This window comes from Urocitellus parryii, chromosome 14 (assembly GCF_045843805.1).
Source record: "Urocitellus parryii isolate mUroPar1 chromosome 14, mUroPar1.hap1, whole genome shotgun sequence".
Lineage (NCBI taxonomy): Eukaryota > Metazoa > Chordata > Mammalia > Rodentia > Sciuridae > Urocitellus > Urocitellus parryii.
Genome location: NC_135544.1, coordinates 55068752 through 55094078, shown reverse-complemented (window position 1 = coordinate 55094078; position 25327 = coordinate 55068752). Strand labels below are relative to the sequence as shown.

Below are 25327 nucleotides of genomic sequence, written 5' to 3'. Positions count from 1 at the left end.
TCTCATGACAAATCTGAACTCTGCTTTTCCCAACCGTGTGAAGTCTACTGGAATAAGATTCCAAGTAATTTGGCAAGTCGAAGCCAAATATATACTTTGATATTCTTCTCGGGAGTAAGCCGTGTGATGTTACAGGAAGGCAGATTTTAGTGCTGAATTTCTGATCGTATCCCCCCAAAAGTTGTTCCATGCATATCATGCAAGAATGTAACCTCCAAAAAATAAATAAATAAAAGAGAGGACATTTGACGTAAGAAGGCTGGATAATATTTGCATGTTCGTGTATTTTTACCACACATCATACCTTCTTATTTCTTCCTTGCTCTGATTTGAAGCATATGCTTTCATTTTTCATTTTGGCTTACCGTGTTATCACTTAATAATAATTCAGTAAATTTACTTAGAACAAGAAAGTCACCTAATGACTCATGTCTTAGAGATGCTTTCAAATAAAAGTAATTGTGCATTTTGTACCATAGAGTATTCCCAGTGTTTCCTAGAATTGTTGCAACTGATGCTGGAGGCTTTGAAATAGAGCAGGAGGCATAAGGGCCGTGGCTTGTGACCCTTCCCAAAGTATGTAAGATTGATAGACATTGAATGCAAATAAACAACTATGCATCATTGAATTTTTTCCTGTCACTAAAATGCTAGTAGAGCTCAAGGAATTGTGAGCCTCTTTGTCTGCAGTACAGGAAAAATAAGAAATTTAAAGACTTGAGTTACATACAATTTCTGATAACATACCTTAGGTTGGTTCTCAGCTTAAAAAACACAAAAAGAGAAATGTCATCATTTTCCATAGCATTGGGAAACTTTTCATAGGTGGGAAACTTTACTATCAGAGCTCATCGGTTCTCAGACAATTATATGTTTTGAATACTTGGCCAATGTGCCTTTGGGATGCGTCCTCCAGTTGTTGTTTCAGTGATTTTGTTCATGCCTAACAACTGATGGCATCTTAATTTTGGTAAAATAATGTAAATGTTAAGGTGAAATTTAGAAATAAGAAAGGAAAAGCTGATATGTGTGTAGCTACTAGGTGTTTTTCTTCCTTTTTTTTTATTTTTGTAAAGTAAAGCAAAAGATAAACCAAAAGGTTCTAGCTTAAGTTAGGTAAAATCAAAGAGGAGAAAAAAGAAGATAATATTGCTAATACTTCACTGCCACCTGTAATTTCCAAAACAACTAAGAGCATTTTTATTAAAATTAACTTTATTGACATTTATATTAAATTATATAGTCAATATTAAATAATTCAATCTATATTATGTTAAATTTACTTTGTTAAATTGTATTAATTTAAATAAAATTTAATGAATTTTTAAATATAAATCATACTATAATTTAACATAAGTTAATAAACAATATCAATTAATAAAATGAATTTAAATCAAACCATCGTATTAATAAAAGAAATTTAAATAATACTACTAATAAAATTAATTTAAATTAGATTGATTTAAATTAGATTAACTTATATTAAATGATAGTATAATTTATATTTAAAAACATATTAAATTTTGTTTAAATTAATTTTAATAAAAACGTTCTGAATGGTTTTAGAAACTACGGGTGTCAGAGAAGTATGTGCTATGCAATCTGCTTTTTCGCTTCTCGGATTTCACCTACTTAAGCTAGAAACTTTTGATTCATCTTTTACCTTAATTTATCAAAAGGTTATAACTACTCCTGTTGTAAAGCTTTCCATCTTCCAAAAACTGTTGTCAGCTTATTTCTCTCCCCAACTTGTTTTGATCAAATGTTTTATAAAATGTGTTTATAAGAACGATTGTAGAGCCCCCAATAGTATGTAGATAAGCAGTCCAGATATTTAATGATACATTCTTACTAATTAACTTTTCCATTGGCAATGGATCATGTGATCCCACTTCGGGGTTGCCTCATAAAAATACTCTTCCTTCTGGACATATTTATCATCTGGAAAACTGAATTAATGTGAAGTGACTTTCGTAGAGAAATGGAAATCAGCAAAATGGATAGGGGTCATAGAATTTGGATTCAAAGCATCTTAGAATTTATCCACTAAGCTTCCTGTTTAGGTCCTCCCCATTGGAATTTTCGCTTGGTAGTTGTACAATGTTATCTTGGATAAACTAAATATTCTCAACGTTTTGCAACATTATATTTGGTTTTCATGTACTCTAAATCTGAGACATCCTTCTTATGGGTTGGATTTCTCTCGTTTCCTGTGATTGCATGTATCGTTTTTATCTTAATGCCATTAAGTGAGGTTGGAACTAGTGGTTCAAGAAGGCTGCTCTGTACAGTGGCTCACAAAAGTACATCAGAATTGATAACTGGTGATGATTATCTGCTACATTGGAACAAAATTCTATAAACAAAAAGTGCTACAAAAAACAAAACAAATTTTTTAAAAAGTACTATAGCAAAAAATCACAACAACAACAACAACTAAAGAAATAAAATAAAATACCTAGTAGCTATACACTTACATATACCAGCTGTTTTGCTTTCTCTTTTTGTCTACAAGCACATGCGTGCTTTTTCAAAAGGCCATGCTGTAAAACATCAAAAAGGGTTATGGCTTCTTTAGAATAATGCTAAATATTTAGAAGATCCTGGAGTACAGCTCTGGCCCTGTTGTGCAGGGACACTGGCGACGGTGTAAAGGTGGGCATGAAATCTGCAATGGGTGTGAAAAGAGGACGCCCAGGTCCACCAAGTCCAACTCCAGCGAGGTTACTAAGAGGCACCGCTGCAGAACGTGGGACCAAGAGTGGATTCCCGTTGGTGCTTCTGCCAGCTCTTAATTTGGCTCCATCTTTAACATTTCCTGGTAAAGGGGTTCTGAAAAAGAACTCTGAAGCACGGGTTGGGGTTGTTGATTTGGTTTCGGAGGTGTGCTGGGGACACTTGTTGAAGCCCCTCCAAGGCAACTCCTCATCCACTTTCTGACACCACCATAATCTTTATTCAACAAGTGCTCCATTTCGTCCTTTGGAACGTCCAGGATGCTCCCCATCAACTGCAATACTTCACGACGACGTTTGCCTTTTGTTATCTGGAAATGAGCGATTAGAAGGTTTCGCATGAGGACTTTGTCCACTTTTCCTTCTGCGCTGTTGACCAAAGTCGACAATTTCTGTTGTGCGTGGTCCAGCATTTCTTTTCGGAGCTCGTTTTGTTTTTTCAGTTCTGCCATCTGCTCTTCCTTGAGATCTAAGTCTTCTCTCAGCCTGGAAGCAGAATCCCACAGAGCATTCGCTTGATCCAAACGTTCCTGCAGTGATGTTACTTCTCCTTCTAGCTTTTCGGCCTTGTTCTTCCATTCAGCTATTGACTGTTTTTCTTTGGCTAGTTCAGCAGAATGCAGAGCTTTCTCTTCTTCTTGGAAGTGTTGAACCTCGTTTTCTCTTAGGATTTTTACTTTGGTCTCTTGAAAAATATCAGAATTCAGTGTTTGAGCGTCTCCTCTCTCTCCAGGCAACTGGGCTTTTAGTTCTTCAATAGTTTTCTGCAAGTTCTTAATTTCCTCCTCTCTTTCTAAAATTAACTGGCTATGCGCAGCATTCATCTGCTCATACTTGTACTTAAATTCATGCATTTCCTCCTTCTGCTCCTGTAAAGACTGAAGTAGTTGCATTTTATGCTGGTTTTGATTTTCAATTATATTCAGATGGTCTTGAATTTCATCTTCCAGATGATTTTTGACTATGTTCAGTTGAGATACCTCCAATTCTAGTTCTGTGATAGCATCAAGAGCTTCAGGCTCAGCCACTGGTGCAGCTTGATTGTGGTGTTCCGTAAGTATTTCCAGTTCTACTCGCAGATAGTTGTTTTCTGCTCTCATGTAGGTAAGACTTTTGTCCTTTCTTTCAACGGATTGCCTTAAAGTTTCATTTTCTCTTAAGGCCTGAGAACACTTATGTAAATCCTTTTGTAGTTGTGAAATTTTTTCTTCGAGTTTTTCAATAAAAACTTCTTTCTCATTTATGACTTGTGTCAATCGCTCCTCTTCTTCTATATAAGATGCCAAAATTTCCTCAGTTTCTTTTTCATCAGCAGTCATTTGCTCAATATTCTTTTTGAGTCCTGCTATTTCAAAGTCCTTCTCTTGATTGAGTTGAACTGCACATTCGTGTTTCAGCTTTAAGGCCGAGGTATTCCAATCATGTGCATTGGAGAGTTCCTGAATAGTCTGCCTGTGATTATTTGCTTCTTCCAACAGTCTTTTTTCTGCCTGGTGCAGTTTGGCTTCAGTCTCTTCTTTGTCTCTTTTGAGAGTCTCCGTGATAGTGTCTTTTTCTTGAGAGATTTGATTGTAAGCAGCAATAGATTCTTCCAACTTACGCCTTACATCGTCACGTGCTAAAATCAACATTTCATTTTCCGTCTTGAGTTCAACAGCAACTTTCGTTAAGTTTTCGTTGAGCTGTTCCTCTTCAGAAAGATTTTGACTTAGGTTGCTAGCTTCAGCTTCTCGTTCTTTAGGCATGTCATCCTTACAATGACTGTTAGAGTCTTCATTCAGAGAGGTTCGATACTTACTCTTAAACCCAGACAGCTCCTCTTCAAGTTGTCTAATGTGATCCTTAAGCCCAAGGTTTTCCTGCTGGATGTTTGAACTATTTTTTTGTGACTGATTTAGCTGATCTACTAAATCTTCTACTTTTCCTTCAAGCTTCTGCTTGGTTAAATGCAAATCACTGAGGCTCCGTGCATTCTCAGTTAACTTCTCCTTCTGCACATGCAGCTCTTGGGATATGTTCATTTGCTCATCCTCAAGTTGATGAACTCTCTCTTTTTCATCATCTAGATCTTGTTCCAACTTCTTGATGACAAGGTCTCCTTCATTTTGTTGTTTTGATAGCTCATCTTGTATCAAAATCATGTGCTCTGTAGCTTCCCGATTCCGATGATCCAGTTCTTCTAACTCAGCCATCAGCATTTTCTTTTCATTGATAGTCTGATTCAGTTCTTCCTCCTTTGCCTTCAAGTGAAGTTTTAAGTCTAGTAACTGTACATTCAAATTCATGTCCGTTGAAGCTCTGTTTTTCATGACTTGATAGTCACGGCTCAGTTTTGACAGTGACATCTGAAGTTCCTCTTTTTCTTGACTCAATGATGACTTCTCTTTTTCTAGAGCTTCAACATGCATTTTAAGTTTCAGATTGTCTTCAGCAAGACGGTTATCCTGGTTTAAACCATTTAGTCTCACGATTTCCTTCTCCGCATCAGCCAGGGCTCGTTGAAGCCTGAACACTTCTTCCACTGCTGAATGCTGAGGAAGGGTTCTTCCCTTTTCTGCCACAGTAGAACTCTGCTCCCAAACTGAAATTTCATGCTGATGATCATATATGTCTGGACTTTGGTTTGGTTGAAGAGTCTTGATAGTATTTAGTACTTTGCAGATTTCACTTGAGTCAGAATGGTGCGTTCCCTGAGCCTCAGCAATCTGCCTCGAGTGGCCAACTTCAGATTCATGTTTTGCAACTTCAGTTGGTAATCCGTTTGTTTCTTGTTGTGATAAAATTATGTCACTAAAGTCCGTGTCATCATCACGAAAGGCTGAAAAATGACTACCGACCAGGGGACCGAACGGAGCCGGTGCAGTTGTTGTTGGTACACCACAAGCTCCCGAGCGTACTGATTGAGCAGCTGCCTGTAGTTGGAACATTTGATCTTGCAGTACAATCTGTCCTGCTTTAGGATGGCTGATCTCTACCTCTTTCTGTGGCAGTTGATTCTGGGAACTTACAGACTGATGGTTTATTTGTAGCTCTGATGCTTCATGCTTTTCTTCCAGGTCAGTACAGCACTTTTTCGGTCCTTCATTCTCACATCTTAGTGTGGAATCAGTAGTTTCCATTTCCTTTCTCCAACAATGATGTAAAGCTGCTTCTGGGTCTCCTAAGTCATCCAGAAGCATTTCCCTGTTGAAGGTGGAGCTCTGGCCGGTGAGGAAAGCCAAGCTGCTCCCCACCTGACCCAAGAAGTGGCCCAAGCCTGAGCCCAGGCCTCCAAACCAGGACCACATCGTGGCCACTTCAGCGATCCATCGGACCAGCTCTGAGAAGCGCGTCCATCACCATCCACTTCTCTGCCCCGAACGTCCTCCGGCGTTGCCGGGGTCGATTATGACCCAAGCGCTCAGAATTCCTCAGAGCGCGGGGTTCCTGGGGCTCCACCAACACTAATCATCCCTTCCTGCCTGTAAACTCAGAAGCCTGTCCTGCGCTTTGACCAGGGACTGGCATCCAGTAGCACACTCACCCCCTGCAGGGCCTCTGCTTCTTCCCTGCACTTGCCTGTCAGCTATTGGCTCACAGGATTGGGCAGGGTTGGCTGGGAGGAGCTAGAGATCCAGGAAAGTGTCCCAGTTTGAGTCCCAAGGCAGTGTGCTGTGGAGCCAGGAAGAATCAATGTTGTAGATGAAATCCAAAGGTAGTTCACTGGACAGTTCCCTCTTGTCTGGGAGAGGTGGGCTTTTTGTCCCATTCAGTTGCATTCAGTTGACGAGGTGAGGTCTCGATCCACATTAGAGAATGGAATCTATTTAACTAAAAGTCCCCGATTCAAAAGTAAATCTCACCCCATAACACCAGCACAGACACACCCAGAATAAAAGTTGGCCAAGTATCTGGGCATCGTAGCCCAGACGAGTTAACATATAAAATTAACCATCACAGAGTCTTAATCAGTCTCAGAATTCAAATTATAATACGGATTAAATTTCACTAAAGAACCATCTTTACCCTTTCCAAAAGTAAACTTTTGCTGTTAATCTATAAATTTTCGAGTTCATTTTAATATTATTTGGTCCTTGTTGATTCTGATTGAAGTTTATTTAAGTGCTCAAAAATTCCGCTTAAATTTCACTTAAGAAAAATTTGTTTTAGAGCCAATAGGTTGATGTTCACTTCACCTATGGTTGTTTATCAGTGCCAAATATAATCCAGGTTTCAAGAGTACAGAGCGAAATAGAAAGTTGAGAAATTTTCTACTATGGAGTAACAATCCTAAATGTAATTCCCATACCTCTAAGGATCAGAAGGAGTTAAGATAAGGCCCTGCTTTCCAAGGTGTTTAAATTCCAACAAGTTAATGAGGAGGCAGTTTTGTAGAGTTGGGGACAAAGCAAAGAGAGGAAGCACGTGGGCTGTAACAGACAGACCAGTTGGGACCAAAGCAATTTTGGAGCTAAACTGACAGAATGCATTTATGAAACCTCTCTCACAAGCATGAGTTGAACAGTAAATGAGAACATAGTGTGTGTAGTTCTCACCTGATGGCTGGTGCAGAGAAAGTGGCCAACAAATGGAGCCTGCTGCCACTTTGTTCATATTTGCCTTTTTGTTTCCTTTAGGATCATTTTCCTTATTACCCTTTAGAAGGGGTTTGGGTTTGCTCCCATTACTCTCTTCCCAGAGCCCATATTCAGGAGACTCTTTTCCTTGAGCTGTTCTTTCTATATGTCTGTTCAGGAAACAAAACCCCAAGGTGGCAGAAATAAAATTTTAAAAAAGGAAGAATTTTTGGAAAATTAATGGTTAAATAGATTCTGAGGATCATATGAATCACCTCATAATGTCTCTTGCCTTCAAGATAGAGCAAGTAGACATAATTACTCAGATCGCTATAGAAACTAGTGACTGCATTTGTGTCCTGTGCTAGAAAAGGAAATCTTCTTGGTCCTTCTTATTCATCTCCAAATCTGAGAGAGAAGTCAGGCCTGTGTTAGTCAATGTCTCCTCATAAAAGACTAAAATAAAAATTTAAGCCCCTTTTAGCATCTGCTGAAGTGAGAATCCACGCTGTACCCCAGCTGTGTCTACTGTTGAAGAAGGCATCAACAATACCAAGTGTCCTTTTCTCCCTTTAGACCATTCCTCCTGTGTGTGTGTGTGTGTGTGTGTGTGTGTGTGTGTTAGAAGACTTTTTCATCACTTTGACAACATACCTGAGAAAATTAAATGAGTAAATATTTATTTTGGTTCAATTTCAGGCTCCATTGCTGTGGCCTGAAGTGAGGCAGATTACCATGGCAGAGAGCCTGGCTTCAAAACAGAGCTTCTCAACTCATGGAGATCAGGGAAATGGTGAGGGGAAGAGAGGACTGAGGAATATGATGTACCCTTCCAGGGAATCAACTCCAGTGGCCTACCCTCCAACTAGGCCCTACCGCCCACAGTTTTGACCAACTCCCGATAGTCCTGTCCAATCATGAACCCATCAGTGGATTGATCCACAGACGAGGTTAGAGCTCAGGATTCAATTCACCTTTCTGTAGAGTCCGTTCTGAATGCTGGTAGATTGGGGTCCAAGCTTTCAACACATGACCTTTGGGCAACATTCCAGATCCAAATTATAGCAGGGTGCCTCCTTCTCTTTAGGTGTTCTGTGTTTGTTTATTGTTTTAAATCACAAATAATGATCCTTTTTCAGTGTAAGACCTATCCCATTTGGCTTGAATCTGGTTCCAGTGGTTGTTGCTCCTCCTGCTGAAAGGCATTTCTGATCACTCAGATTCGGTCTTCTAGCATGGTTCACTCTGACCACAGCTGTTTGTCATTTTGTATTTCTATCTGAGAGAGATACCTACCTAGTGTATTCGAAACTGACCGTCCAAATAAAAGCATTTCTCTTCTTCTCAATATGTTTGGAATATTCCTGGAAACTATAGGGGATATGGAGGGAAAACCCTGGCTCATTCGCGAGCACACGTGACAAAAAGGATCCAGTAATCATAAGTGTATCCTTATACATATATTCAGCGCCCAAAAAGTACAAGGTATTGTGGTAGATATTGTGAACAACATAAAGCTGTGTTATATACATTTCCTGCTATGAAGTGCAATTGAATACAGTCAGTCAATGGAGAAGATGTTACATAGAGTGATCCTTGAAATATAATGCAAGGTCAGCCATTGACGACTGTGGTGGTGAGGATCTCATATGGGGGAAAAGACTAAGTAAGAAAGAATAAAGCCAGAAGTAGAGAGCCCTGAATAATGTGGCTTTGTTAAAACACAGTTGAAGGTTAAAGTAAGGAAAGCTTTTTGAGTCTATAAACATAGGGTGATAAATTCTATGCAAGATATTAAGTTTGTACTTCTTTTAATACCTCATGATTCATTCAAACATTTTCTTATAGATTTCAGTAGAATTTTTAAATCTCTTTAATATGGGCCTTGTCTCGTTTCTTTTTTTAAATTTTTATTGGTTGCTTAAAAAAAAATTACAATGATCTTGACATATCATATTTCATACATTTGATTCAAGTGGGGTATGAATTCTTATTTTTACCACGTGTACAGTTTGCAGGATCACATTGGCTGTACGTGCAGGTTTATACATACTGCCATACTAGTGTCTGTTATATTCTGCTGCCTTTCCTATTCCCTCCCTATCCCCCCTTCTGTCCCCTCCCCTCCCATAATCTCTCTCTACCCCAGCTACTGTAATTCATTTCTCTCCTTTTTTCCCCCTTTCCCCTCACATCCTCTTCTATGTAATTGTGTGTAACAATGAGGGTATCCTTCCATTTCCATGAAATTCCCCTTCTCTCTCCCATTCCCTCCCACCTCTTGTCCCTTCTAATTGGTAGTCTTCTTTTCATGCTCTTCCAGCCTGCTCTGTTTTGAGTCCCCCTCCTTATATGAAAGAAGACATTCAGCATTTCTTTCCTAGGGATTGGCTAACTTCACTTAGCATAATCTCCTCTAATGCCATCCATTTCCCTGCAAATGCCATGGTTTTGTTATTTTTTAGTGCTGAGTAATATTCCATTGTGTACAAATGCCACATTTTCTTATCCATTCATCTATTGACTGGCATCTAGGTTGGTTCCACATTCTAGCTATTGTGAATTGTGCTGCTGTGAACCTTGATGTAGCTGTATCCCTATAGCATGCTCTTTTTAGGTCTTTGGGAATAGTCCGAGAAGGGGAATAGCTGGGTCGAATGGTGGTTCCATTCCCAGCTTTCCCAGGAACCTCCATAATGCTTTCCAAATTGGCTGCACCAATTTGCAGTCGCACCAGCAATGTACAAGTGTACCTTTTCCCCCCACATCCTTGCCAGCACTTGTTGTTGTTTGACTTCCTAATGGCTGCCATTCTTACTGGACTGATTTGGTATCTTAGAGTGGTTTTAATTTGCATTTCTCTGATTGCTAGAGATGGTGAGCATTTTTTTCCGTGTATTTTTTGATTAATTGTGTATCCTTCTCTGAGAAGTGTCTGTTCAGGTCCTTGGCCCATTTGTTGATTGGGTTGTTTGTTTTCTTAATGTTTACTTTTTGAGTTCTTTGTGTACTCTGGATATTAGGGCTCGGCACATTTGTATCTTTAAGAATTGGCATAATCAATGAAATGTTCCGCACACGTTTGTAGGAAGATTAACATAACACTCCAGTGACAATACAGTAGTAGAAGGATTGATTTGGACTGAGAAGTTGTTCAGTGAATGATATATTACCCATAAATTTGAATTCTCATTATCATAAAGAAGCAAGGTGGAAATAAGAATTTAAGAGAGTGTTGGGTCTATGGCTCAAGTAGTAGCTCGTTCACCTAGCATGCGTGAGGCATGGGGTTTGATCCTCAGCACTACATAAAAAAAAAAAAAAAATAAAATAAAGATGTTGTGTCCACTAAAGGCTAAATAATAAATATTTTTAAAATAGAATTTAAAATAATAGTCCATAAATGTTATGTACAAACTGTGAAAGTAGATTCGTCAACAGATTAATTGTCTGCCTCGAACTAGAATCAGTTGCCTACTGATTTGCCTGGATGATGTTCTCAATTCTGGTTTTTTTTTTTTTTTTTTCTTTCATTCCACTGGGCAAACATCTGCCGGGCTTTCTTGATGGCAACATAGTGATTACTGAGCTCCACCCTATTAGAAATACAACTAGTTTTCAACTCATGAAAGTCTATAAAAGCCACTTTTTTAGAAGTCTCTAAACTTTGGAACTATTCAATGATACTCTATTTTTGCCAGCAATAAACAATATATATATATATATATATATATATATATATTTTATATATATATATATATATATATATATTTTATATATATATATATTTATTTTAATGTAAAGGGCAAGGTATTGAACAGACACTTCACAGAAGAAGCAATACAATCAGTCAATAAATATATGAAAAAATGTTCAACTTCACTAGTAATGAGAGAGATGCAAATCAAAACTACTCTAAGATTTCATCTCACTTCAATCAGAATGGCAATCATCAAGAATATAAGCAACAGTAAATGTTGGCGAGGATGTGGGGGAAAAAGGTACACGTATACATTGCTGGTGGCACTGCAAATTGATGCAGCCAGTCTGAAAAGCAGTATGAAAATTCCTCGGAAAACTGGGATCGGAAGCACCATTTGACCCAGCTGTCCCACTCATTGGTTTATAACTAAAGGACTTAAAATCAGTATACTAAAAATTCATTAAATTTCATTTAAATTAATACAATTTAACAAAGTCAATTTAAATAACATTTAATATAGATTAAATCATTTAATATGAACTATATAATAAAAATATTAAGATTAATTTTAATAAAAATCCACTTAGTGGTTTTAGAAACTACAGGTATCAGAGAAATATTAGCTATATATTCTACTTTTGTCTGCTCTCTCATTTTGCCTAACTTAAGCTAGAAACTTTTGTTTATCTTTTCTCTTAATTTACCAAGATAAAAATGGGAAGACAAAACACCCAGTAGCTACACACATCAGCTTTTCCTTTGTTTTTTTCTAAATTTTGCCTTAACATTTACATTATTTTATCCAGTATCCAGGTATTTTCTTATGTTTTTATGTTAAAAGCATATGCCGTTTGATTTCAATCTCTTTTCAAATACATATATCTAAATCCCTGTTGCTTCTGCCATTATAGTATTTTAATTTAATTCCATCTTGATTTTTGCTTTAATCTAACAATTATTTGGAATTGTTTCTATGGCCCTAATTTCATTGTATATGGAATTTTTTTTTTTTTTTTTTTTTTTTGAGGAGTCAAAATTCTTCTAATTTTAGATGCACAAGGAATTGCAGCCTGTGTGATAACACCTTTACGGAATTGGCTGGCGTTTTCATTGTGGTCTAGGGCATGGTAAATTTTGGTGGCTGTAGCCTGTGTGTTTGAACATGATATGTAGTTTTGTGTGCATGGTACAACTTCTTGGTATAGCTCCTCAGTCAGGCTTCTTAAGTGCATTACACAGCTCTTCTCTATCCCTCCCTGCTTGTTGGTGGTTCCTTGTTTGGGTTCTGAGAGAGGGATGTTCAGTTGATGCCTTTTATTCTGCAGGGTTTCCCATGTTTTTGCTCTATGTACCCCACGGTGTGGTACCCCAGATAACTATCTTATTGTTGTCCTGTGCTCTGTGATCCCTGGTATGTAATACTGAAAGCATGAAGCAGCCTGTTACCTCTCAGCTTCTGCAAGTGAACTGTTTCCTTGCACGTTCTATGTTTGCTTTTGTCTTTTCAACTTGATCTACTCTTTCATAATCTATTTTTGTGTTCAGTCCTTGAAATTCTCATTCTTATTTTGGATCACTGAGCATTTCAAATGTCCTTTTCTAATTTCTATGAGGATTTGGTGGTAGAAGGAGAAAGAGAGGTGAAACATGCTCATTTTCAGCCTTTAAGATTGAACCTCAAATCTTAGTGTAGTTTTGATTTTCACTTCTCTAAGTGCTAGTGATGATGAGCATATTTGCATAAATTTGTTGATTAATTTTATATCATCTTGGGAGAAGTGTCTGTTCAGGTCCGTGGCCCATTTATTGAATGGGTTATTTTATTTTATTTTATTTATTTATTTATTCGTTCGTTCATTCATTCATTCATTCATTCATTCATTCATTCATTTATTTATTTATGTGTGTGTGTGTGTGTGTGTGTGTGTGTGTGTGTATTTAGATTTGTGAGTTCTTTCTATACCCTAGAGATTAGTGCTCTATCTGATGTGTGATGGGGCAAAACTTTTCTCCCAAGATGTAGGATCCCTATTCACCTCCCAGATTGTTTGTTTTGTGGAGAAGAAACTTTTTTAGTTTGAATCTATCTCATTTATTGATACTTGATTTTAATTCTTGTGCTATAGGAGTCTTATTAAGGAATTTTGGGACTAATCCCATATGATTGGAATTAGGGCCTACTTTTTCTTCTGTTACATGCAAGGTCTCTGGTTTTATTCCTAGGTCCTTGATTCATTTGAGTGGAGTTTGGTGCATGGTGAGAGATAGGGGTTTAATTGCACCTCCCTCCAGTTAGAATGTCAGCGATTTTTGAAAATGGCAGCTATGATGAAGACAACAACAGTAAGTGTTGGTGAGGATTTCAGGAAAAATGTACACTCCTACACTGTCGGTGGGACTGTAGATTGGTGCAGCCAATATGGAAAGCAGTTTGGCGGCAATTCCTTGGAAATTTGGGAATAGAACCACCATTTGACCTAGCTATCCCTCTTTTTGGTCTATACCCAAAGGACTTAAAAACTGCATACTACAGGGACACAGCCGCATCAATGTTTATAGCAGCAAAATTCACATTAGCTAAATTGTGGAAACAACTTAGTAGATGAATGCATAAAAAAAAATGTGGCATTTATACACAATTAATATCACTCAGATACTTACCCTCTCGCTCAGTCCAGGAGACGCTAGTGCCCTTCACTACCTCTGTCAGAGCCTGGTTCGGACAGCTGGTGCCTCGGAGAGGACAGGCTGATCCTGCCTGCCTCCCATGTACCCTTTGTCACAGGGAGCGACATTCATGTGAGACCAAGTAAAATCCAGTCATAGACATTAATAGAATATCTCAAAAAAGTATTTAATAAAAAGGCTAGCAAATACAGGGTCTTTAATGAAACTTTAATAAAATTTATGAGACAAGGAAACTGAAAGCACAATATTTTCTTAGGAACTTTTCTGTTTGGTGTTATTCTTTACAATATAGCAGCTTTTCCTAAGAATGCAGGGAGTATGAAATTTCTAAGGCTATCTTGCTGTGTTCTCCATTAAACCCCTTGTCTTAAAAAAACCTTGGATCTAGATTAATCTTTGTAATTTTCTGAGTACCTGTATAACATATTTTTCTCAAGAATGCAGTGAGGTCGCCGTTTCCAAGAGCTCTTCAATTCTGAAATATAAGAAGTGTGTTTCCAGGCATTGAAACCCAAAGGCTCACCTAGACACAATGGAGTGAGCAGAATATATAAAAATCTCTCATGACAAATCTGAACTCTGCTTTTCCCAACCGTGTGAAGTCTACTGGAATAAGATTCCAAGTAATTTGGCAAGTCGAAGCCAAATATATACTTTGATATTCTTCTCGGGAGTAAGCCGTGTGATGTTACAGGAAGGCAGATTTTAGTGCTGAATTTCTGATCGTATCCCCCCAAAAGTTGTTCCATGCATATCATGCAAGAATGTAACCTCCAAAAAATAAATAAATAAAAGAGAGGACATTTGACGTAAGAAGGCTGGATAATATTTGCATGTTCGTGTATTTTTACCACACATCATACCTTCTTATTTCTTCCTTGCTCTGATTTGAAGCATATGCTTTCATTTTTCATTTTGGCTTACCGTGTTATCACTTAATAATAATTCAGTAAATTTACTTAGAACAAGAAAGTCACCTAATGACTCATGTCTTAGAGATGCTTTCAAATAAAAGTAATTGTGCATTTTGTACCATAGAGTATTCCCAGTGTTTCCTAGAATTGTTGCAACTGATGCTGGAGGCTTTGAAATAGAGCAGGAGGCATAAGGGCCGTGGCTTGTGACCCTTCCCAAAGTATGTAAGATTGATAGACATTGAATGCAAATAAACAACTATGCATCATTGAATTTTTTCCTGTCACTAAAATGCTAGTAGAGCTCAAGGAATTGTGAGCCTCTTTGTCTGCAGTACAGGAAAAATAAGAAATTTAAAGACTTGAGTTACATACAATTTCTGATAACATACCTTAGGTTGGTTCTCAGCTTAAAAAACACAAAAAGAGAAATGTCATCATTTTCCATAGCATTGGGAAACTTTTCATAGGTGGGAAACTTTACTATCAGAGCTCATCGGTTCTCAGACAATTATATGTTTTGAATACTTGGCCAATGTGCCTTTGGGATGCGTCCTCCAGTTGTTGTTTCAGTGATTTTGTTCATGCCTAACAACTGATGGCATCTTAATTTTGGTAAAATAATGTAAATGTTAAGGTGAAATTTAGAAATAAGAAAGGAAAAGCTGATATGTGTGTAGCTACTAGGTGTTTTTCTTCCTTTTTTTTTATTTTTGTAAAGTAAAGCAAAAGATAAACCAAAAGGTTCTAGCTTAAGTTAGGTAAAATCAAAGAGGAGAAAAAAGAAGATAATATTGCTAATACTTCACTGCCACCTGTAATTTCCAAAACAACTAAGAGCATTTTTATTAAAATTAACTTTATTGACATTTATATTAAATTATATAGTCAATATTAAATAATTCAATCTATATTATGTTAAATTTACTTTGTTAAATTGTATTAATTTAAATAAAATTTAATGAATTTTTAAATATAAATCATACTATAATTTAACATAAGTTAATAAACAATATCAATTAATAAAATGAATTTAAATCAAACCATCGTATTAATAAAAGAAATTTAAATAATACTACTAATAAAATTAATTTAAATTAGATTGATTTAAATTAGATTAACTTATATTAAATGATAGTATAATTTATATTTAAAAACATATTAAATTTTGTTTAAATTAATTTTAATAAAAACGTTCTGAATGGTTTTAGAAACTACGGGTGTCAGAGAAGTATGTGCTATGCAATCTGCTTTTTCGCTTCTCGGATTTCACCTACTTAAGCTAGAAACTTTTGATTCATCTTTTACCTTAATTTATCAAAAGGTTATAACTACTCCTGTTGTAAAGCTTTCCATCTTCCAAAAACTGTTGTCAGCTTATTTCTCTCCCCAACTTGTTTTGATCAAATGTTTTATAAAATGTGTTTATAAGAACGATTGTAGAGCCCCCAATAGTATGTAGATAAGCAGTCCAGATATTTAATGATACATTCTTACTAATTAACTTTTCCATTGGCAATGGATCATGTGATCCCACTTCGGGGTTGCCTCATAAAAATACTCTTCCTTCTGGACATATTTATCATCTGGAAAACTGAATTAATGTGAAGTGACTTTCGTAGAGAAATGGAAATCAGCAAAATGGATAGGGGTCATAGAATTTGGATTCAAAGCATCTTAGAATTTATCCACTAAGCTTCCTGTTTAGGTCCTCCCCATTGGAATTTTCGCTTGGTAGTTGTACAATGTTATCTTGGATAAACTAAATATTCTCAACGTTTTGCAACATTATATTTGGTTTTCATGTACTCTAAATCTGAGACATCCTTCTTATGGGTTGGATTTCTCTCGTTTCCTGTGATTGCATGTATCGTTTTTATCTTAATGCCATTAAGTGAGGTTGGAACTAGTGGTTCAAGAAGGCTGCTCTGTACAGTGGCTCACAAAAGTACATCAGAATTGATAACTGGTGATGATTATCTGCTACATTGGAACAAAATTCTATAAACAAAAAGTGCTACAAAAAACAAAACAAATTTTTTAAAAAGTACTATAGCAAAAAATCACAACAACAACAACAACTAAAGAAATAAAATAAAATACCTAGTAGCTATACACTTACATATACCAGCTGTTTTGCTTTCTCTTTTTGTCTACAAGCACATGCGTGCTTTTTCAAAAGGCCATGCTGTAAAACATCAAAAAGGGTTATGGCTTCTTTAGAATAATGCTAAATATTTAGAAGATCCTGGAGTACAGCTCTGGCCCTGTTGTGCAGGGACACTGGCGACGGTGTAAAGGTGGGCATGAAATCTGCAATGGGTGTGAAAAGAGGACGCCCAGGTCCACCAAGTCCAACTCCAGCGAGGTTACTAAGAGGCACCGCTGCAGAACGTGGGACCAAGAGTGGATTCCCGTTGGTGCTTCTGCCAGCTCTTAATTTGGCTCCATCTTTAACATTTCCTGGTAAAGGGGTTCTGAAAAAGAACTCTGAAGCACGGGTTGGGGTTGTTGATTTGGTTTCGGAGGTGTGCTGGGGACACTTGTTGAAGCCCCTCCAAGGCAACTCCTCATCCACTTTCTGACACCACCATAATCTTTATTCAACAAGTGCTCCATTTCGTCCTTTGGAACGTCCAGGATGCTCCCCATCAACTGCAATACTTCACGACGACGTTTGCCTTTTGTTATCTGGAAATGAGCGATTAGAAGGTTTCGCATGAGGACTTTGTCCACTTTTCCTTCTGCGCTGTTGACCAAAGTCGACAATTTCTGTTGTGCGTGGTCCAGCATTTCTTTTCGGAGCTCGTTTTGTTTTTTCAGTTCTGCCATCTGCTCTTCCTTGAGATCTAAGTCTTCTCTCAGCCTGGAAGCAGAATCCCACAGAGCATTCGCTTGATCCAAACGTTCCTGCAGTGATGTTACTTCTCCTTCTAGCTTTTCGGCCTTGTTCTTCCATTCAGCTATTGACTGTTTTTCTTTGGCTAGTTCAGCAGAATGCAGAGCTTTCTCTTCTTCTTGGAAGTGTTGAACCTCGTTTTCTCTTAGGATTTTTACTTTGGTCTCTTGAAAAATATCAGAATTCAGTGTTTGAGCGTCTCCTCTCTCTCCAGGCAACTGGGCTTTTAGTTCTTCAATAGTTTTCTGCAAGTTCTTAATTTCCTCCTCTCTTTCTAAAATTAACTGGCTATGCGCAGCATTCATCTGCTCATACTTGTACTTAAATTCATGCATTTCCTCCTTCTGCTCCTGTAAAGACTGAAGTAGTTGCATTTTATGCTGGTTTTGATTTTCAATTATATTCAGATGGTCTTGAATTTCATCTTCCAGATGATTTTTGACTATGTTCAGTTGAGATACCTCCAATTCTAGTTCTGTGATAGCATCAAGAGCTTCAGGCTCAGCCACTGGTGCAGCTTGATTGTGGTGTTCCGTAAGTATTTCCAGTTCTACTCGCAGATAGTTGTTTTCTGCTCTCATGTAGGTAAGACTTTTGTCCTTTCTTTCAACGGATTGCCTTAAAGTTTCATTTTCTCTTAAGGCCTGAGAACACTTATGTAAATCCTTTTGTAGTTGTGAAATTTTTTCTTCGAGTTTTTCAATAAAAACTTCTTTCTCATTTATGACTTGTGTCAATCGCTCCTCTTCTTCTATATAAGATGCCAAAATTTCCTCAGTTTCTTTTTCATCAGCAGTCATTTGCTCAATATTCTTTTTGAGTCCTGCTATTTCAAAGTCCTTCTCTTGATTGAGTTGAACTGCACATTCGTGTTTCAGCTTTAAGGCCGAGGTATTCCAATCATGTGCATTGGAGAGTTCCTGAATAGTCTGCCTGTGATTATTTGCTTCTTCCAACAGTCTTTTTTCTGCCTGGTGCAGTTTGGCTTCAGTCTCTTCTTTGTCTCTTTTGAGAGTCTCCGTGATAGTGTCTTTTTCTTGAGAGATTTGATTGTAAGCAGCAATAGATTCTTCCAACTTACGCCTTACATCGTCACGTGCTAAAATCAACATTTCATTTTCCGTCTTGAGTTCAACAGCAACTTTCGTTAAGTTTTCGTTGAGCTGTTCCTCTTCAGAAAGATTTTGACTTAGGTTGCTAGCTTCAGCTTCTCGTTCTTTAGGCATGTCATCCTTACAATGACTGTTAGAGTCTTCATTCAGAGAGGTTCGATACTTACTCTTAAACCCAGACAGCTCCTCTTCAAGTTGTCTAATGTGATCCTTAAGCCCAAGGTTTTCCTGCTGGATGTTTGAACTATTTTTTTGTGACTGATTTAGCTGATCTACTAAATCTTCTACTTTTCCTTCAAGCTTCTGCTTGGTTAAATGCAAATCACTGAGGCTCCGTGCATTCTCAGTTAACTTCTCCTTCTGCACATGCAGCTCTTGGGATATGTTCATTTGCTCATCCTCAAGTTGATGAACTCTCTCTTTTTCATCATCTAGATCTTGTTCCAACTTCTTGATGACAAGGTCTCCTTCATTTTGTTGTTTTGATAGCTCATCTTGTATCAAAATCATGTGCTCTGTAGCTTCCCGATTCCGATGATCCAGTTCTTCTAACTCAGCCATCAGCATTTTCTTTTCATTGATAGTCTGATTCAGTTCTTCCTCCTTTGCCTTCAAGTGAAGTTTTAAGTCTAGTAACTGTACATTCAAATTCATGTCCGTTGAAGCTCTGTTTTTCATGACTTGATAGTCACGGCTCAGTTTTGACAGTGACATCTGAAGTTCCTCTTTTTCTTGACTCAATGATGACTTCTCTTTTTCTAGAGCTTCAACATGCATTTTAAGTTTCAGATTGTCTTCAGCAAGACGGTTATCCTGGTTTAAACCATTTAGTCTCACGATTTCCTTCTCCGCATCAGCCAGGGCTCGTTGAAGCCTGAACACTTCTTCCACTGCTGAATGCTGAGGAAGGGTTCTTCCCTTTTCTGCCACAGTAGAACTCTGCTCCCAAACTGAAATTTCATGCTGATGATCATATATGTCTGGACTTTGGTTTGGTTGAAGAGTCTTGATAGTATTTAGTACTTTGCAGATTTCACTTGAGTCAGAATGGTGCGTTCCCTGAGCCTCAGCAATCTGCCTCGAGTGGCCAACTTCAGATTCATGTTTTGCAACTTCAGTTGGTAATCCGTTTGTTTCTTGTTGTGATAAAATTATGTCACTAAAGTCCGTGTCATCATCACGAAAGGCTGAAAAATGACTACCGACCAGGGGACCGAACGGAGCCGGTGCAGTTGTTGTTGGTACACCACAAGCTCCCGAGCGTACTGATTGAGCAGCTGCCTGTAGTTGGAACATTTGATCTTGCAGTACAATCTGTCCTGCTTTAGGATGGCTGATCTCTACCTCTTTCTGTGGCAGTTGATTCTGGGAACTTACAGACTGATGGTTTATTTGTAGCTCTGATGCTTCATGCTTTTCTTCCAGGTCAGTACAGCACTTTTTCGGTCCTTCATTCTCACATCTTAGTGTGGAATCAGTAGTTTCCATTTCCTTTCTCCAACAATGATGTAAAGCTGCTTCTGGGTCTCCTAAGTCATCCAGAAGCATTTCCCTGTTGAAGGTGGAGCTCTGGCCGGTGAGGAAAGCCAAGCTGCTCCCCACCTGACCCAAGAAGTGGCCCAAGCCTGAGCCCAGGCCTCCAAACCAGGACCACATCGTGGCCACTTCAGCGATCCATCGGACCAGCTCTGAGAAGCGCGTCCATCACCATCCACTTCTCTGCCCCGAACGTCCTCCGGCGTTGCCGGGGTCGATTATGACCCAAGCGCTCAGAATTCCTCAGAGCGCGGGGTTCCTGGGGCTCCACCAACACTAATCATCCCTTCCTGCCTGTAAACTCAGAAGCCTGTCCTGCGCTTTGACCAGGGACTGGCATCCAGTAGCACACTCACCCCCTGCAGGGCCTCTGCTTCTTCCCTGCACTTGCCTGTCAGCTATTGGCTCACAGGATTGGGCAGGGTTGGCTGGGAGGAGCTAGAGATCCAGGAAAGTGTCCCAGTTTGAGTCCCAAGGCAGTGTGCTGTGGAGCCAGGAAGAATCAATGTTGTAGATGAAATCCAAAGGTAGTTCACTGGACAGTTCCCTCTTGTCTGGGAGAGGTGGGCTTTTTGTCCCATTCAGTTGCATTCAGTTGACGAGGTGAGGTCTCGATCCACATTAGAGAATGGAATCTATTTAACTAAAAGTCCCCGATTCAAAAGTAAATCTCACCCCATAACACCAGCACAGACACACCCAGAATAAAAGTTGGCCAAGTATCTGGGCATCGTAGCCCAGACGAGTTAACATATAAAATTAACCATCACAGAGTCTTAATCAGTCTCAGAATTCAAATTATAATACGGATTAAATTTCACTAAAGAACCATCTTTACCCTTTCCAAAAGTAAACTTTTGCTGTTAATCTATAAATTTTCGAGTTCATTTTAATATTATTTGGTCTGTTGATTCTGATTGAAGTTTATTTAAGTGCTCAAAAATTCCGCTTAAATTTCACTTAAGAAAAATTTGTTTTAGAGCCAATAGGTTGATGTTCACTTCACCTATGGTTGTTTATCAGTGCCAAATATAATCCAGGTTTCAAGAGTACAGAGCGAAATAGAAAGTTGAGAAATTTTCTACTATGGAGTAACAATCCTAAATGTAATTCCCATACCTCTAAGGATCAGAAGGAGTTAAGATAAGGCCCTGCTTTCCAAGGTGTTTAAATTCCAACAAGTTAATGAGGAGGCAGTTTTGTAGAGTTGGGGACAAAGCAAAGAGAGGAAGCACGTGGGCTGTAACAGACAGACCAGTTGGGACCAAAGCAATTTTGGAGCTAAACTGACAGAATGCATTTATGAAACCTCTCTCACAAGCATGAGTTGAACAGTAAATGAGAACATAGTGTGTGTAGTTCTCACCTGATGGCTGGTGCAGAGAAAGTGGCCAACAAATGGAGCCTGCTGCCACTTTGTTCATATTTGCCTTTTTGTTTCCTTTAGGATCATTTTCCTTATTACCCTTTAGAAGGGGTTTGGGTTTGCTCCCATTACTCTCTTCCCAGAGCCCATATTCAGGAGACTCTTTTCCTTGAGCTGTTCTTTCTATATGTCTGTTCAGGAAACAAAACCCCAAGGTGGCAGAAATAAAATTTTAAAAAAGGAAGAATTTTTGGAAAATTAATGGTTAAATAGATTCTGAGGATCATATGAATCACCTCATAATGTCTCTTGCCTTCAAGATAGAGCAAGTAGACATAATTACTCAGATCGCTATAGAAACTAGTGACTGCATTTGTGTCCTGTGCTAGAAAAGGAAATCTTCTTGGTCCTTCTTATTCATCTCCAAATCTGAGAGAGAAGTCAGGCCTGTGTTAGTCAATGTCTCCTCATAAAAGACTAAAATAAAAATTTAAGCCCCTTTTAGCATCTGCTGAAGTGAGAATCCACGCTGCACCCCAGCTGTGTCTACTGTTGAAGAAGGCATCAACAATACCAAGTGTCCTTTTCTCCCTTTAGACCATTCCTCCTGTGTGTGTGTGTGTGTGTGTGTGTGTGTGTGTGTGTTAGAAGACTTTTTCATCACTTTGACAACATACCTGAGAAAATTAAATGAGTAAATATTTATTTTGGTTCAATTTCAGGCTCCATTGCTGTGGCCTGAAGTGAGGCAGATTACCATGGCAGAGAGCCTGGCTTCAAAACAGAGCTTCTCAACTCATGGAGATCAGGGAAATGGTGAGGGGAAGAGAGGACTGAGGAATATGATGTACCCTTCCAGGGAATCAACTCCAGTGGCCTACCCTCCAACTAGGCCCTACCGCCCACAGTTTTGACCAACTCCCAATAGTCCTGTCCAATCATGAACCCATCAGTGGATTGATCCACAGATGAGGTTAGAGCTCAGGATTCAATTCACCTTTCTGTAGAGTCCGTTCTGAATGCTGGTAGATTGGGGTCCAAGCTTTCAACACATGACCTTTGGGCAACATTCCAGATCCAAATTATAGCAGGGTGCCTCCTTCTCTTTAGGTGTTCTGTGTTTGTTTATTGTTTTAAATCACAAATAATGATCCTTTTTCAGTGTAAGACCTAGCCCATTTGGCTTGAATCTGGTTCCAGTGGTTGTTGCTCCTCCTGCTGAAAGGCATTTCTGATCACTCAGATTCGGTCTTCTAGCATGGTTCACTCTGACCACAGCTGTTTGTCATTTTGTATTTCTATCTGAGAGAGATACCTACCTAGTGTATTCGAAACTGACCATCCAAATAAAAGCATTTCTCTTCTTCTAAATATGTTTGGAATATTTCTGGAAACTATGGGGGATATGGAGGGAAAACCCTGGCTCATTCGCGAGCACATGTGACAAAAAGCATCCAGTAATCGTAAGTGTATCCTTATACATATATTCAGTGCCCAAAAAGTACAAGGTATTGTGGTAGATATTGTGAACAACATAAAGCTGTGTTATATACATTTCCTGCTATGAAGTGCAATTGAATACAGTCAGTCAATGGAGAAGATGTTACATAGAGTGATCCTTGAATTATAATGCAAGGTCAGCCATTGACGACTGTGGTGGTGAGGATCTCATATGGGGGAAAAGACTAAGTAAGAAAGAATAAAGCCAGAAGTAGAGAGCCCTTAATAATGTGGCTTTGTGAAAACACAGTTGAAGGTTAAAGTAAGGAAAGCTTTTAGAGTCTATAAACATAGGGTGATAAATTCTATGCAAGATATTATGTTTGTACTTCTTTTAATACCTCATAATTCATTCAAACATTTTCTTATAGATTTCAGTAGAATTTTTAAATCTCTTTAATATGGGCCTTGTCTCGTTTCTTTTTTTAAAATTTTTATTGGTTGCTTAAAAAAAATTACAATGATCTTGACATATCATATTTCATACATTTGATTCAAGTGGGGTATGAGTTCTTATTTTTACCACGTGTACAGTTTGCAGGATCACATTGGCTATACGTCCAGGTTTATACATCCTGCCATACTAGTGTCTGTTATATTGTGCTGCCTTTCCTATTCCCTCCCTATCCCCCCTCCTGTCCCCTCCCCTCCCATAATCTCTCTCTACCCCAGCTACTGTAATTCATTTCTCTCCTTTTTTCCCCCTTTCCCCTCACATCCTCTTATATGTAATTGTGTGTAACAATGAGGGTATCCTTCCATTTCCATGAAATTCCCCTTCTCTCTCCCATTCCCTCCCACCTCTTGTCCCTTCTAATCGGTAGTCTTCTTTTCATGCTCTTCCAGCCTGCTCTGTTTTGAGTCCCCCTCCTTATATGAAAGAAGACATTCAGCATTTCTTTCCTAGGGATTGGCTAACTTCACTTAGCATAATCTCCTCTAATGCCATCCATTTCCCTGCAAATGCCATGGTTTTGTTATTTTTTAGTGCTGAGTAATATTCCATTGTGTACAAATGCCACATTTTTTTATCCATTCATCTATTGACTGGCATCTAGGTTGGTTCCACATTCTAGCTATTGTGAATTGTGCTGCTGTGAACCTTGATGTAGCTGTATCCCTATAGCATGCTCTTTTTAGGTCTTTGGGAATAGTCCGAGAAGGGGAATAGCTGGGTCGAATGGTGGTTCCATTCCCAGCTTTCCCAGGAATCTCCATAATGCTTTCCAAATTGGCTGCACCAATTTGCAGTCGCACCAGCATTGTACAAGTGTACCTTTTCCCCCACATCCTTGCCAGCACTTGTTGTTGTTTGACTTCCTAATGGCTGCCATTCTTACTGGACTGATTTGGTATCTTAGAGTGGTTTTAATTTGCATTTCTCTGATTGCTAGAGACGGTGAGCATTTTTTCCGTGTATTTTTTGAGTAATTGTGCATCCTTCTCTGAGAAGTGTCTGTTCAGGTCCTTGGCCCATTTGTTGATTGGGTTGTTTGTTTTCTTAATGTTTACTTTTTGAGTTCTTTGTGTACTCTGGATATTAGGGCTCGGCACATTTGTATCTTTAAGAATTGGCATAATCAATGAAATGTTCCGCACACGTTTGTAGGAAGGTTAACATAACACTCCAGTGACAATACAGTAGTAGAAGGATTGATTTGGACTGAGAAGTTGTTCAGTGAATGATATATTACCCATAAATTTGAATTCTCATTATCATAAAGAAGCAAGGTGAAAATAAGAATTTAAGAGAGTGTTGGGTCTATGGCTCAAGTAGTAGCTCGTTCACCTAGCATGCGTGAGGCATGGGGTTTGATCCTCAGCACTACATTAAAAAAATAAATAAATAAAATAAAGATGTTGTGTCCACTAAAGGCTAAATAATAAATATTTTTAAAATAGAATTTAAAATAATAGTCCATAAATGTTATGTACAAACTGTGAAAGTAGATTTGTCAACAGATTAATTGTCTGCCTCGAACTAGAATCAGTTGCCTACTGATTTGCCTGGATGATGTTCTCAATTCTGGTTTTTTTTTTTTCTTTTTTCTTTTTTCTTTCATTCCACTGGGCAAACATCTGCCGGGCTTTCTTGATGGCAACATAGTGATTACTGAGCTCCACCCTATTAGAAATACAACTAGTTTTCAACTCATGAAAGTCTATAAAAGCCACTTTTTTAGAAATCTCTAAACTTTGGAACTATTCAATGATACTCTATTTTTGCCAGCAATAAACAATATATATATACATTTATTGTAATGTAAAGGGCAAGGTATTGAACAGACACTTCACAGAAGAAGCAATACAATCAGTCA

The 25327-nt window shown here is 38.3% G+C and overlaps 1 protein-coding gene across 6 annotated transcripts in view; it reads left to right on the top strand.

Moving 5' to 3' along the window:
- The window catches only part of LOC144250104 (dihydropyrimidinase-related protein 2-like), a 236670-nt gene that overhangs the window by 167428 nt on the left and 43915 nt on the right, over window positions 1-25327 (top strand). The window contains exon 1 of one of the 6 annotated variants that reach the window (XM_077792494.1): window positions 13260-13337. The exons of the other annotated variants lie outside the window; for them this stretch is intronic. Within the exon in view, the coding sequence (XP_077648620.1) occupies window positions 13292-13337 (46 nt within the window). The 5' untranslated portion in view covers window positions 13260-13291. Of the gene's footprint in view, window positions 1-13259; window positions 13338-25327 lie in introns of those variants that run through there. 6 annotated transcript variants of the gene reach the window in all.